The following is a 15,761-nucleotide window of genomic DNA, read 5'->3' as shown; positions in this document are numbered from 1 at the left end:
TCTTTCTTTCTTTCCTTCCTTCTTTCCTATGGTTTTTTTCCCCTTTCTTTTCTTTCTTTCTCTTTCTGTTTACTTTACTTTCCTGCAGTCTCCATGTGTGTCTGACTTGTGGCTGCCTGGCTTATGGCCCTGGGCAGGTCCCTCTCTTTCTCCTTCATTCTCCTCCTACTTATTTTCTCTTTACCTACCAGCCAAGACTCTCCCTCAACCCTCTAGCTATTGGTCATTCAGCTTTTTATTAGACTTGTCAGGTGCCTTAGGCAGGCAGGTGAAACAAATGCAACACATCTTTATATAACTAAACAAAGGCCGCATAGATAAATGTTACACATCTTTACACAGCTAAAATAATTTTCCTCAGCATAAACAAATGTAGCATATCTTTACATAATTAAAAGGCTTTCCACAACAACAAAATGTTGAGGTATAAGAGCAAAGAGATAGCTAACTGTTCAAAGAAAGAAATGGCTAGTAATTTAAGTCCTAATTGCTTAAATGAATTGTATTTTTCAAGCAGAATTCTTATGTGTATTGGAAAAATAATAAACCATTTTGTCTAGGTAGAAAAGATGAACTAATTTTCAGTCTCTTGCTTGTCTGCCTACCTCACTGCTGCAAAAATTGGTTTATATGAATTTAAGGTAAAAAAATGATACCCATATGATGTGTGGTGGTGATTTGGTTTTTTGTTTAGAAACACGGCTACCAACCATCTTAGGAAAATGTAAAGTTATAAAAAGTAGAAAACAGCAAACAAGCCATAATAACTGTCTCTACGAGTCAAGTGAAAAAAAAAAAACTGTTAGTATTTTTGGTTTGTTTGTGAGACAAGGTTTCTCTGTGTAACGTCTCTCGTTGTCCCGTTACTCACTCTTTTGATCGGGCTGGCCTCATAGAGATCCACCTGGCTCTGCCTCCTGAGTGCTGAGATTAAGGTGTGTACCACTACCACCTGGCTACTTTCAGTAATTTTTAAATAAAACATATAGCTAAAGCCTTTGGATTATCCACTCTGCTGTCTCTACTCTCCTGTGTGGGATAACTCAACAAGGGTTAATGGGTTTTTCTAATCACTTAGACAAATGTATGTGTGAAGCCATGAAAATAATGAAGAATGTACATATTGCGTGTGTATATATATATATAATATTGTTTTATTTATTAAATACACATATTTAATAAAGAGACGATATTAATATGTTTCATAGATTTTTCACTGAACAACTAGTACTACTTCCTTCCTCCTCTTCTTCCTCCTTGCCTTCTATCTTTCTTTATGGTCCTAGGATCTGAGCTCAGAGTCTTTTGTGTCATTGAATTCTATCACCAGCCCTTAATATATATTTTAAATGATTCTCTTTGGCAAACATAGTTCTACTCTAGTTTAAACTTTCATACCATTTTATCAGATGAAAAACAGTATTTTGTTTACCAGTTGATTATTGAAAAAAAATATATATTCCTTTCATGATAACGTTCTGGTATCCCTTCGCTCTTTAACTTAACACTTGTATAATCAACAGCGTATCCAAGCCCTTGACTATAAGTTAAAAGCACATAAGAAAGTGCTATTGGGTATTTACCAGTGGGAATGCTCCTTTTTTAATTATGCCTCAAATACTGCAAAATGGCAAATTATTCAAGATATTATTCTTAACATCAAATAATTTGTTCAATATTTGCATTAATCTTCCTCGTAACTAGTCGCTTTCACTTTGTCTTCCTGTCACTGTGAAGAATGGAAGCATAATTTCTCATGGGCTTTCCGAAGTGGGGGAGTACTAAATGCGGCTGAAATTAAGTGATTAATAATTTACTTTTTAGGCCATGAATCAACTTCTTCAGATGCTAAGGACCACTTGTAACCCCAGAAGCACGAGCAGTAACAATGCTCTTTTTAAGGCTTCAGAGCTCTCAAAGGTTGGCTGCCCAACCTAATTAAACTTCAATCTTCTGATACCAAATTTATTTCTTCCTTGTACTGAATTTCCTCAGATCTTCTTGACAGGAAAATGTCACTTTGCCTGACAGCTGATAGACAGCTTATGTAGCACTGTAATTGGAGAGAAAAGGATAGCTTAAAGCTACTGGGTTTAATGGCTATGTGCGTGGGTTTTTTTCTTTTTTCTCTCTAAGGTTTCAATGACAGACAAAAAAAGGCCTTAGCAAATAGGCCTGATGCCATTTTCCCCCCTGCTTCCTCCAGGGGTAATTATCTTACTCCATCAATAGCGTTGTCAGAAATTGGACACATAATTCAACATTTAAATGAACAAGCAATGTAATATTTCCTGTCTCCCCGTGGAATGCTGTGCCACTTGCATTCTTCTCTGTCACTTGCTCACTGGTGATGTATGTCCTGTAGCCAGTCCTTGAATGGCTTCTCTCCCTTGTGTTTCACTGCAGATGCTGGCTGCGACTTGACACCTACTTCATTTGGAGTTTTATAGGACCAGCGACCTTGATAATTATGGTGAGAACCCCTAATTAACTATGCACTCCCCAGGTCAAGAAATAAAGCTTCCACTATCCGTGTACTAACTGTCCTAAATTTACATAGGTTAATTTGGGGAAGGCATGTACTTATATGACCCTACATAACTCAAGCAATTAGACGCCCATTAGAGTCCTACTTTTTTTTTTCTTTTTTCTTTTTTTGGTCTTTCGAGACAGGGTTTCTCTGCAGCTTTTTTTAGAGCCTGTCCTGGAACTAGCTCTTGTAGACCAGGCTGGCCTCGAACTCACAGAGATCCGCCTGCCTCTGCCTCCCGAGTGCTGGGATTAAAGGCGTGCGCCACCACTGCCCGGCTATAGTCTACTTTGATACTGTAAAATAGTTCATCAAAAGCGGTAGAAAAGGAAAGAAAGCATTTGCAAGAGTAAATGGCTACTCGAAAATTTAGTCCCACAGAGTCCATACAGCTGTCTGGACAATTGAACAATGATTACTTTCACTTTGACAATAGCATATTTCCCTTCCTTTTCTTTGGGATAATTGGAATTGAAAATAAATAGGAATTAGAAAAGGAGGCGAACATGTGATCATTCCTTCCAGTTATTTGTTTATCGATTGATTCATTTATTGATGTAAATCCTCAAGGTGTTTAAAGAAAGATTTTACATGAAAATGGCACAAGTAAATTAGCTAGCTGAGTGTTCTGGAATCATGCCTCCTTTTCCATTTATGTCTGAATAACATCTTTATTTTCTACATCGTTTGTCCCATTTTAAATGAATCTGTTGGTATCATTACTATTACAAACCTAGGGTCCACAAGATGATTTTGCAGGTTGAAGTGCTTGCCACTGAGTTGGAGGAACTGGGTTATATCCCAGGCACTCACAGGGTAGAAATAAATAAACCACTCTGCACGCTACCCACTGACCTCTATATATACACACCACCACATACACCTCCCATGTCCAATTACACACAGAAAAAGAAATGTAATAAAAATATACAAAGCTACTGCTCATTTTTTTCGAAAGAAGTGGTAGCCTCTTTGCTGTGAATAAAATATAGGACAAAGTTTTTTTCCTGAAGTCCTTTGGGCTAGATATATTTTGAAATTAAAAATACTTCAGATTTGAAAATGAACAATATGGCATGATTACTACATTATATATATATATATATATGTGTGTGTGTGTGTGTGTGTGTGTGTGTGTGTGTGTGTATGTGTACATAAATATGTCTTGCATATGTGTAAACACACACACACACACACACACACCGGGAAACGCCTATTGTCTAAAATCAATCAGATTGATGTGAGAGACGAAAAATCTGTCTATAATAAAATAGCATTTCTGGAAGTAAAAGAAAGAAAGGAAAGAATCAAAAGAGAGTAGGATGATGGCCCTTATGGACATCCTTATGTCAATACAGAACTGGCTTTCCCACTAGTTGCATTCTGTTTAGGTTAAGCTTTTAGCCACATGGCAATATTTGTTTGTATATTTGTTTCATTTAAAGTTTTCTCCTTTCATTTGATACTTTTGAGACTCAGTAATCATTGATAGAGGACCATGATGCTGTATTATCGCGAAAATGTCAATGGAGTATTTAAGTGAACTTTCATGGTTTGCAGCAGGTTCCCAGTGGTAGAGTGTAGAAGCTAATCACTGGTTCAAGTGCAATTCAGCATGCGGCTTTTTTTTTAAGCAGTGGTCCTCAACCTGAGAGTCACTATCCCTTTGGCAAACCTCTGTCTCCAAAGCTATTTATATTATGATTCATAGCAGTAGCAACATTACAGTTATGAAGTAGCACTGAAAATATATTTATGGTTGTGGTTTAAAACAACATGAGAAACAGTACTAAGGGACTGTAGCATGACAAAGGTTGAGAACCACTGATTTATAGCATTCACATAAGGCATAGGTAATTTTTACCAGAGTATGTTTTTTTAAGCTATAGACATTTTTCTGGCTTTTGTGGCATAACAATATCATGAGAGAGACCCTGCTTACAGCTTAGTCTATTGAAGCCTCAGAATTTAACCAGCATTTTAAAAATCCCTTTTACTTACACATTCAAAATGACTGAGACTGCTATTTGTATTCATAGCCAGGTGTAGCAGTGTGAATCTGTAATCCTAGAATGGAGAGTCAGAGGTAGAAGGATGACCAAAAGTGCAAGGTCAATCCTGGTCTCTGTAGTGAGGTATAGGTCAACTGGGACTACACACTGAGACTGTTTCAACAAAATAAATAAAAGAAAGAAGTATGCATATGTTAGTAATTTTTCATCTTTAAAAGTACATCTCTAACCTGGCAGACTGACCAACCCTGCAACAACCCAGGCACAGAACCGGGGTTGAGTGTTGGTCTAGCCAATAGGTGTTGGGGTGGAGGGAGCACGGTCCTGTAGTCAAGGGCTACAGGATTTCCAGGACACAGGGCAGCAATGGGGTGTCCAGAAGAGTCTCAGCGAGGGCTCGGTGTCTGTGGTATAGCAAAGACCAGGGGCCTGCAACCAAACCAATGATTCTTTATGATGTGTAAAGAAGAATGGGTAAAGGGGTTGACTGCATGACTCCCTGTGTCACACTGCTTCTTCCATAAAGAAAATTTCTATTCTTTTCTTTTTTTCTTTCCCATTTTATCTTAAATTTTTTATTTGTGGGTGAGAGGATTGCAGGGGCAGAGGATGGATGAAAGGGCTTGGTAGGTGGGTGGGATCAGGATGTATGATGTGAAAGACATAAAAAATAAATTCTTTTTAAAAATTTAAAAGGTGTATCTCTAATAACTAAAATGAAATTTGTCTATAATTAATCAGTCTCGAGATATGTTCATAGTTCATAGGATGTCAATATATTAGCTGTCCTAGAATAATTTCTAGATTGGGGGGGTTGATTTTCTTAAGTATGTACTAGGCTTTGAGTTGTTCCAGAATTTCAACAGCATCTTTCAAACTGCCACTGATTTTGCATTTTGTATGCATTTGCAAAAAAAAAGAGTGACTTTTTTTTAAAATTCAGTGGTATTGCAATTTGCAAAGCTCGCTTCTTGCCTTTGCTAAAGCATTAGACAGTCACCTGTGACTCAGTTACTTTAAGAGTCTACTGAGAACTAATTTCCTAGAACAATTCATGTGTTACAGGGAATGGACTTGCCTTTTTTATATACTACGGTTATCTACATAACATTGCCTTTTGCATTTCAGCTGAATGTGATCTTCCTTGGGATTGCTTTATACAAAATGTTTCACCATACTGCCATACTGAAACCGGAATCAGGCTGTCTTGATAATATCAAGTAAGTGATTCTTAGTTTTATTTTTTATAGACTGTACTTGAAAGTTATTTCTAGTTTATATTGTAAAAAATTATAGCAAAGTTCAGTGTATTGATTTTGTTGAGTAAGCTTATTTTTTGACAGTTGAGGTAACTTGATTAGCCTACAATCAATGTAATGAGACGCTTTCTCCAAACCTACCTTTCCCTGTAAACTGGAGTTTATAAATATGCCTTTTATTTTTTTGGTGTTGTTTGTTTGTTTTTTTTTTGTTTTGTTTTTTTTTTTTTTTTTTTTTTTTTTTTTTTGAGACAGGGCTTCTCAGTAGCTTTAGAGCCTGTCCTGGAACTAGCTCTTGTAGACCAGGCTGGCCTCAACTCACAGACATCCACCTGCCTCTGCCTTCTGAGTGCTGGGATTAAAGGTGTGCTCCACCACTGCCCGGCAATAAATAATGCTTTTAAAGCTACATTCACTATGTCCTTTAAAGAAGTGCAGCATTTCTAAATGCGAATAGAAACCACTTTGTAGTGCAGTAACTGTATGAAATTGCTCACACTGTACTCAGTCCTTGAGAGCAATAGTGCTTGCAAAGACCAGCAGTGATGGTTCCTTCAGTGACAGTTCCTGCAGAGATAGTACCTAGAGCAGTGGCGCCTGCAATGATACTATATGAAATGATTATATCGGCCGTGATGGTACATGCCGTGATTATATCTGCAGTGATGGCTCCTGCAGTGATTATACCTACAGCAATGGTACCTGCAATGATGGTATGTGCAATGGTTATATCTGCAGTGATGGTTCCTGCAGTGATTATACCTACAGCAATGGTACCTGCAATGATGGTATGTGCAATGGTTATATCTGCAGTGATGGTTCCTGCAGTGATTATACCTACAGCAATGGTACCTGCAATGATGGTATGTGCAATGGTTATATCTGCAGTGATGGTTCCTGCAGTGATGATAACTGTAAGTGATGATGGCTTTTGCAGTGATCTGTAAGTGGTGGTTCCTACAGTTATGGTAAATGCAGTGATGGTTCCTGCAGTGATGTTTTTTGTAAATGGTGGTTGCAGTGATGTGTCCTGTAAGTGATGGCTCCTGCAGTGATTACCTGCAGCAGTGCTACCTGCAATGATGGTACATGCCTTGATTATATCTGCAGTGATGGTTCCTGCAGCGATTATACCTGCAGCCGTGCTACCTGCAATGATGGTACATGCCTTGATTATATCTGCAGTGATGGTTCCTGCAGCGATTATACCTGCAGCGATGCTACCTGCAATGATGGTACATGCCTTGATTATATCTGCAGTGATAGTACCTGCAATGATGGTACATGCAGTGATTATATCTTCAGTGGTTATATCTGCAGTAATGTTTTTGTAAGTGGTGGTTGCAGTGATGTGTCCTGCAGTGATGGTACCTGCAGCATGGCTTCTGCAGTGAAGGTACCTGCAATTTCATTTGTTAATGAATGAGAACTGGTAGTACTTGCAGATACCAAAAAGGGAATTTTATGATACTGGAAAACAAGCCTGAAATGCTGAGTATGAGTATTCACTTAGCAGTTGTTTGTAGCTGTCCTGTTATCCTTCTGAAGAGGGAGATACACTTTTTCTACTATTCACAGGCATAGGTTAAGAATGTTTTATCCAGCCGGGCGGCGGTGGCACACGCCTTTAATCCCAGCACTCGGGAGGCAGAGGCAGGTGGATCTTTGTGAGTTCGAGACCAGCCTGGTCTACAAGAGCTAGTTCCAGGACAGGCTCCAAAGCTACAGAGAAACCCTGTCTCAAAAAATAATAAAAAAAAAAAATTAAAAAAAAGAATGTTTTATCCAAAAAGCTTAAGATCAAAATATTATAGATTTTTTTTTCTTTTCAAAACAGTTTCTCTGTAGCTTTGGAGCCTGTCCTTGAACTAGCTCTTGTAGACCATGCTGGCTTTGAGCTTACAGTGATCTGCTTCCCTCTGCATCCCGAGTCCTGGGATTAAAATTGCCTGTAACCAATGCCCAGCAGATTTTTTTTTTGTTTGTATGTTTTTGCTTTGTTTTGTTTGTCTTAACATTATAGAATATTAAGTATTTCAGATTTGAGAATATTTATATAGAGTTCATGTAGAGGTCTGTGGTTAAGAATTCCTAATCTGACAATAAAAACCTGAAGTCATCTGAATCCGAAGATCAAAAATCTGAAGCTTTTTGACAATTACATTTGGATGTCAGAGCATATCAGGTTTGGACTTTCCCACTCAGTAAGTCTGAGCCTTTATTTTATTTTTTTATTTCTTATGATCTTTATTTTTTAATATTTATTTTTTATTAAAAATTTCCATCTCCTCCCCTCCTCCCACTTCCCTCCTTTCCCCTCTGAGCCTTTATTTTGAAATGTAAATATAAATTCTAACTTACCTGCCTTTGAAACCTTCTCCTGGGAGCAAATCTATTCGGAACATTTTCCACTCAATTATTTTTTTGCTTTCAAAATCTGTCCTTTATTACTAATTTTGTATGTTTTTATCCTCAGGCAAGTATAAGTATGCAGAAATATAAAATAATATTTCTTGTTAACTTATAATAAAAATACATATCAAAGCTAAATTATATTTTCTACAGTCTCTGAATTCCTTGTTATAAGCATAATTGTATTTTAATTTCTTTAATAATCTTGAAACTTGAAAAAAAGATTTAACATTAAAAAGTCTTACACATACACACGCACATATGCACATAGACACACCCATGCTAAATTGTGTTTTCACGTGATTTCTTACGATCTATTTCGACTTGGCTCAGTATTTCTAACGAAATGAACGTACCTTCAAGACATTTCCATGCACTTCAGGATCCCCCTTGAGCTCTGTCTGACAACAGCGATGTCACCCCTTGCTAGCTTTCTATATTGGTGCCCAAGATTAGCCATGACAGGCGTTTCAGAATACTACAGTATACTAAGATGGTGGTGACAACCCATTAACATAAAGCAGTTAATTTTTGGTGAATGAATAACTATCCTATGTTAATTTAAAGGAACAGCCAAGGAGTTAGGCAAGTAAGAACATTTTAAATTAACTAGAAATTTTCCACACTAAAGTACTGCCTCATATTTTTACTTTTTATTACAGTCATGATTATGTTACTGAACTACGTGCAGTTGAGTTGTTTTTCTAAATATCCTGTGCATCTCTGCTGGTCCTGATGAAAGTGAGCTTTGATACGTTAACGAGCCCACGAAACACATTTTTATTATCACAACATACTTACTCAAGTCATTATGAGTTATGTTTACATACCTTTTATTCTAGGCTGTAAACGTTATTCAGGAAATTTTTAAAGTACTGTTCAGCAGATAAAACACAACAGTAAAATGTTTGGTCTTTATTTGAAACTTAAAGAAACTTTGCAATCATTGTCCTATCTCTAAGTAATTTTTTATAAACTTTTTGTGCATTTTTAAATTCCTTTAAATTTGTTACTTGTTCTTAGTACTGACTGTCACGTATTGGAAAAAATATTTTTCTATATAGTTTTGATAGCAGGTACTGTTTAGAAGAACATTCAAACACACCAAAACTAATAATTATATTTAATGAAATTGTTCACATTAAGTTTTATAATATATAGCAAAATGTAGTAAGAGTACTTTGATTTCAATTCTGTCTGAACTACTTACAAGGTTAGAGCATTTGGAGAGTACTTAACTTCTCTGAGTCACGATTTCCTCCTTACAATTGTATAATGAATGAAGCATACCTCACTATCCATTGTGCATAGGAAACCTTTGATGATGCTCTTAAAAAACTCTGTAAGGGAAGATTAGTTGTTAAAAATGATGTGTCGTATGACTTTAAAATAGAATTGTGGCTATGGCTTTGCTAACAGAAAAGCCAGCAATAGTTTAAGACTGTAAGGAAAGAAATAGGGAAGTCATTGTCACAGTTAGGACCCGAGGAATTTCTGGCAATCACCTCTACCAGCAATGGTAGAGCAGTTCACTGCCTTTGAGTTCAGAAGTGGCATTCTGCTATGCTAAAAAAATCCAGGAAGGCTAGGCTTTGCCCACTGTGACAGAATGGAGGAAGTAACATTGGTGCAGTGTCATATGCTGATGGAAACAAAGTAGACAACTAAATTGAGGGATTTCTGCTCACACTTCTCTACACAGAATTAGGATCTTTTGCAGATCAAGAGAGTTTGTGGGAGAAAGATAAATTCCTCTCAAGAAAAAAAATTTTGAGCACTTTGCAAAATCTGGAGGAAATTTAAATTTCAATGTATTAAGTAAGAAGCAATTGTATAGAATTGAAAATAAAAGTGTGGAGAGCATTCTCTTTCAAACAATAAACATACAATATTTTGTGTGACTGCTGCAAATCTAAAGTAGTCTTGGAAACTGGTAGATTTGTTCTATGACAAAATCAACAGTCCACCCCCCCCCCAAAAGCCTCAAGCATGCATGCACTTCATCAAATCAAAACTTCAAAATACACCAGAGTTTTTAAAGTTAAAACATTGTTCATTGATTATTTTCAATTGTGCCTGGTGTTATTTTACTTGTTTTTGTCACTACCATAACAATCACACCATACAGATAATTTTGCTCTATTCCTCTGTAAATGAATAAAGTCTCAGAAGCAGTTTCCAATAGCCAAGAGTTGTAACCATGATTGCTTTGCTTCTAAACCCTCTCTAATGTACCAGTTCTTTCTTATAAATGTTTATTTCTTATATGTTTATGCATATACTTAGATCTTTTTTCTTATTTAGTCTAGTAAATCCAAATCTTTCAATTAGAATATTTATTCCACTTACATTTAATATGATTATTGTTATGGTGGGCCCACTATATGAGTTTCTTTTTATTGGAGTTTGTGTGCTTTTCCTGTTCCTCCTTTAGTTCTTCCATTGAGAAATATCATTATTTTGCATCCTATTTTATTTTTCATATTGGCTTTTTTTTGCTAATCACTACACTTTTTTATCACTTTTTCTAGAAATTGCAACAGAAACTACTAAGTTATTATAGTTTGATTTGTAACATAAACAATCTTCCACATATGCTCATTTTCACACGTGTACACACAGACTCGTGTATTTTGTTGAATACGTGTTTTCTCCTCATTCTTTGACACTGCCGCCATTCAATCACTGTCATCATCTGAGGACTCTCAGTGATGGGTCTATAAACTTGTTTCTGCTTTTATCACATTGTTTGTGACTTCTTCTGACGGCAGCTCGAGAAAAAAAAAATCTTGAAATTGTTAGTTCAGTCATGTAATGTAACTGTTGGGATAAAAATCCTTCAAAGGATCCCAGTATTTATAACTTGAGTCCAAACTCCTAGTCCAAGGCAGCTAAGCCTTGGTGGTCTTGCCCACCTACTCTACTTCCCTTCTTTGTCATGAGCCCATCAGTCTACTTTGGGCATGTGCTCTTTTCCATCATGGCTTATCACTGCTCACCTTCTTTTCCTTACACCTTACCTGGCTGACTCCTATTATTGCACTTAATTTAAATATTATTTTCTAATTTTTTTAAATATGTCATATTAGTCTTCAATTTCAAAGAAACCTCAGAGTCCTCATATTTAGCCCCTTTAGTGTTAGCAAAGAACACTTATTTATCTAGTGCATTGTTGTATTACTGGTGTACTATGAAAAAAGTAATAACATGAAATAATGTAGTTAGCCTAATAATCGAGAAATTAAGGATGCTAATTCTCAGGCTTCCTTGGAAAGTAATTAAATTAAACAGTACGCATCTACTTACTGATTGCTTTTCATTTGTCCCTTCATCAAAATATGTAATTACAAGAAAGATGTAATTCCAATCATTTGTATTTCTGGTTTATTTTCTCAATTACTATAGTTGGAGCAGACTATAATTATAGCAAAAGCTCAATACAATTGAAAGTAATTTAATATATATATATATAGGCTATTGTTGAATTTTTGCCAGCCAAAATTAACTTACAGTATGAACTGACGAATCTAAAATTTTAATTGGTGAGGTGTGTGGAACTCTCAGTGTTTACCTTCAAAATAAAAACTGACAACTTCACCAATCACCCATTTTTCTATTACAAAAGCACAAAAGATATAAAATAATTTTTTTCAAGTAAAATCACAAGTTATTTAGAAGAATAAAAATAAACAATGAAAGTTTTTTGTCTATTTGTACAGTCTTTCTGTATTTCCTATAACTATTACTTTTCTTTTATCTGTGCACAGGTTTCTGCACATAGGCCTCTGAATTTGGCCATTCATGATTTCTATATGTCATCTAACTGAGTGACAATGGGGTCCACTTAGCTTTCCTTTTTTCATTCCTAGTTGTCAATGTGTGGATTAATTAACTGTGATAACTACTCAACTGTCAATCCCATTTGGATCCATGTGTTCAGTCTTGGGATGGCTGGTTAAAATGTCCTTTTCAAGTTATACCAAGGGTTTGCAGTTTTTCTCTGATCAGGAAATAGGTACAATCTATTGTATGCTTCACATAATTAATGATAATTATATATGCAACAAACCCACATCATATATTTGGTACACATTACAGAATATTATCTTTTTAAAAATTGGAGATGAGATCTCACCTGAGTTAGATGCAAAGTGCTGGACTCAAAGGATCCTTTGGACTTGGTTTCCTGAGATGCTCCGACTGTGGACCTGCACTGACATACTTGTCATGCTTTGATTATGTATTTTAATCGACTCTGTGCAGAAACATTCTGCTGCCTCTGGGTCTTTGCATTTTCAACAGAGAAGCTGTGCACAGTTTCTATCAAAATCTCATTAGAATTTGTACGGCTCTATTTACCATATGCTGTCATTAAAATTATGCATCATATGATGCTCATTTTTAAAAGACAAACTTAGCCTTTTATGGAAAAAATGGGGAGTTCCAGGGGCAAATGCTCATTTGATTAATAAATAGCAAGTTCTGTAGTTTGAGAGGGAAAAAGAATGTATCTTCAGCAAGCTTAAACACCTGCCGTGTATAAAGGAGCTCAAGAAAACTTTGGGGAGCTTGAGGGACAAAGAGAGAAGGCTTACAATACCTGAGATAAATATACTTTTTAAAAAGGTAAACTTTTGTGTACTTTATTTCTAAATATTGATAGAAATAATTAAGCTAGAATTATGTTCAGCCTGATCAGTAGTCTATTAATACTTCATGGAGTCAAGAGAGATTGGATTCTATAAAAGGGAAGGGTAATTGCCATAAACTTGAAAAATAAAACAATATCACTGGAAGATTTTAATGCTTATATTTTTCTTCATGTTAATATATCAAGATATATATAGCCTGTATATAAATATATAGCCTACTTTTCAAAATTATCTCATTTTTTATACTACAGTCACAGCAATAATATGAAAAAAGTCTGAACTTTATGAGAATATAAATCTAGTATGGAGTCACAGTTAATAAAAGTGTTCATAAACTTCAAAGTTTTCTTGGTGAGTAGTGAGGAAAATATTTTGAGGCATTCTTCATTTTTTTTCTTTTATTTTGAGTAAGGGTACCACTATGTATCCCTGACTTACATCAAACTGTAGAGACCAAGCTGACCTCAAACTCAACAAAGCTACTCTTGCTTCTGTCTTCATTACTGGGATTGAAGACAGGTGTCACTATACATGGCAACATTAATATTTGTGTTCTTTATTCATTACTAGTAAAAATAAATAAAGGAAAAAAGGAAGGAAGAAATGGTAAATAAATGGATAGATAGATAGATAGATAGATAGATAGATAGATAGATAGATAGATAGATAGAGATAGTGATAAATAGTGATTTGGGGTATTAAGAGGGAAGCTCAAAATAATACTCATAAGTTTAGACATAACTTACAATACCATATAATTTTTTTCATAGCTTCTGTCACCATCAAAATTATTAATTTTTTTGAAAATTTCAAAGACTGAATTTTAAATACTAAGGAATATTATTTCAAAAAGGGTTCTATATTGCAGAAGGAATGCCAAAAGTGAAGATATGTTGTCTTCATTACTTTTCCTATAATATAAAACACCATTGCCAAAGTATCTTATAAAAAACATTAAATTTAGAGGATACAGCTTCAAAGAGTTAGAAACCATAATGGGAGAGTTGATGAATACCTGAGAACTTACACCTTGATTCACAGACAGGAAACAGAGAGAGAAGGAGAGCACAGGAATAACTTTGAATCATCAAAGTCTGTTCCCAGTGGCATACCTCTTTCAAAAGAACATCACCTCCTATTCCTTCTTAAACAGTTCCATCAACTAAGGATCATATATTCAGACATATGAGCCTAGAAGAGATATTCCTATCCAAACTATGCATTTCTTACGATTTTAAACAAATATTTCTCCAATTCATATAATTGATGCATTCATTCTTGGAATTAGAATTAATAGTAGTTTTCTACTATTCATTATATGAAAAAAAAAACATCCTTTATGAGAATCCTGTGCTTGAATGTGGTTTGTCATTATTTCCAGTTGTTCTCTATTTTCTTAGTGCATATAACATGCTTTGCAATTGTCATAAACAACTGAGATGAAGAATAACACAGTCAAAACAGCACCAGCTCTGTCGATTGTCTGACTACCAGATTCAGTTCGTGCTATTTATGACATCTCTTAACCATTCCTTAGTCCTTCATTGATTACCTTGATTCCACCGCTTAAAAGCTGAAACCAGTCAGGTTTTTACAGATTCACACAACTTTGTATTCAGGCAGTGATATTGAGTCTCTTCATATCCTGCATTTTTGAGAGACTATAATTTCAAGTGCTCTGAAGTATTAAAAGGATGGTCTCTTTTTGGAGGCATTTTGTTTAAAATGCATTAAAATTCCCATATCTTCCCAAGAACCATGTTTTATGAATAAATGTATTCAGCCCACTCTATATGCTGGAAGCTGACATTTGAGAAAACCAGGTTGAAGGATGATAGTTGTAGGCACAGTATTATGCACTATACCTTGAGATTAAATTATTTTTTCATTCTTCCCTCCAAATAATTAGGTTTATATCAGATATGGGAGCAGCAATGACTATCTAAGGATGTATTAGAAATCCTGAAAACCTAAGGAGAAAATGTCTTCTTAATAATGAAAATGTAAAAATTAGCATCTCCTTTGTTCTTTGCATAGGCCTTGGGTCAGATTCCTTTTATATTTCAAAGGAAGTATGCCATCAGCTTCATAGTCTGAATCTAAATTAGCTACTCATAGAACTGTGATTTTTACCCAAAAGAGTAGTGTATATCTTTGAAAAAGTGAAAATTGTCTGAAAATAATTACATTAAACAGCATTTGTGCTTCAGATTAATAATGTTCTTTACATGCCTTAACATATGATATTAGGTTGCATCCTTAATTGCCCAATTAATTTATTAAACAGACATTTTGTGTGTTCTAGGATTTGAATCTGGGCCATTGTCCATGCAGAATATAGACAGAGCTCAATTCTAACCCCTCAGGAGCTAAAGTTTTAAAGTAGAATTTACAGATTGAAAATAATTCAGTAGAATTTAGAAGACAGGGATGGGACTCTAAGGTGTTTAACTTGTTTACTAAATAAGTGGGTTATTACTGCTCATGTTTGTAAAACTGGAGATAGCACATTTTGTTGTGGGACAAATATTTTTCCCCAAGTAACTTAAAGGATGTTCTAGTTGTGAATATTTTTTAGACAATTGGCATGGTGAGAGCTAGAATTTCACTTTTGAGTCTCTAATGCATGGATTCATGCATATTTGACTTGTTTTCATATTGTGAATCCACTGATCAGGATATTAGCCACCACAAATAGATTTCCAAACTTTCATATTAGCTTCTTCATATTTGAAGTGAATACTTCTCCCAAGCAAAAATAACAGGCAAGCATGAAGGCTTTGTTTTTTTTCTTATTCTTTTATTTATTCAGAGTGGATTACAATAGCAAGGTTGTTTTGTTTTCAAATTATATTTTATATCTGCACTTGAAAAGTGCTGAATGTTCATGTCAACA

The 15,761-nt window shown here is 35.3% G+C and overlaps 1 protein-coding gene across 1 annotated transcript in view; it reads left to right on the top strand.

Moving 5' to 3' along the window:
* Adgrl3 (adhesion G protein-coupled receptor L3) overlaps positions 1-15,761 on the top strand; it is a 457,067-nt gene that overhangs the window by 397,623 nt on the left and 43,683 nt on the right. The window contains exons 18-19 of the mRNA XM_038331368.1: positions 2,407-2,473; positions 5,671-5,762. Coding sequence (XP_038187296.1) covers positions 2,407-2,473; positions 5,671-5,762 — 159 coding nt within the window. The remainder of the gene's footprint in view (positions 1-2,406; positions 2,474-5,670; positions 5,763-15,761) is intronic.

Source organism: Arvicola amphibius, chromosome 1 (assembly GCF_903992535.2).
Source record: "Arvicola amphibius chromosome 1, mArvAmp1.2, whole genome shotgun sequence".
NCBI classification, from domain to species: domain Eukaryota; kingdom Metazoa; phylum Chordata; class Mammalia; order Rodentia; family Cricetidae; genus Arvicola; species Arvicola amphibius.
This window is presented reverse-complemented; position numbering and strand designations above follow the sequence as displayed.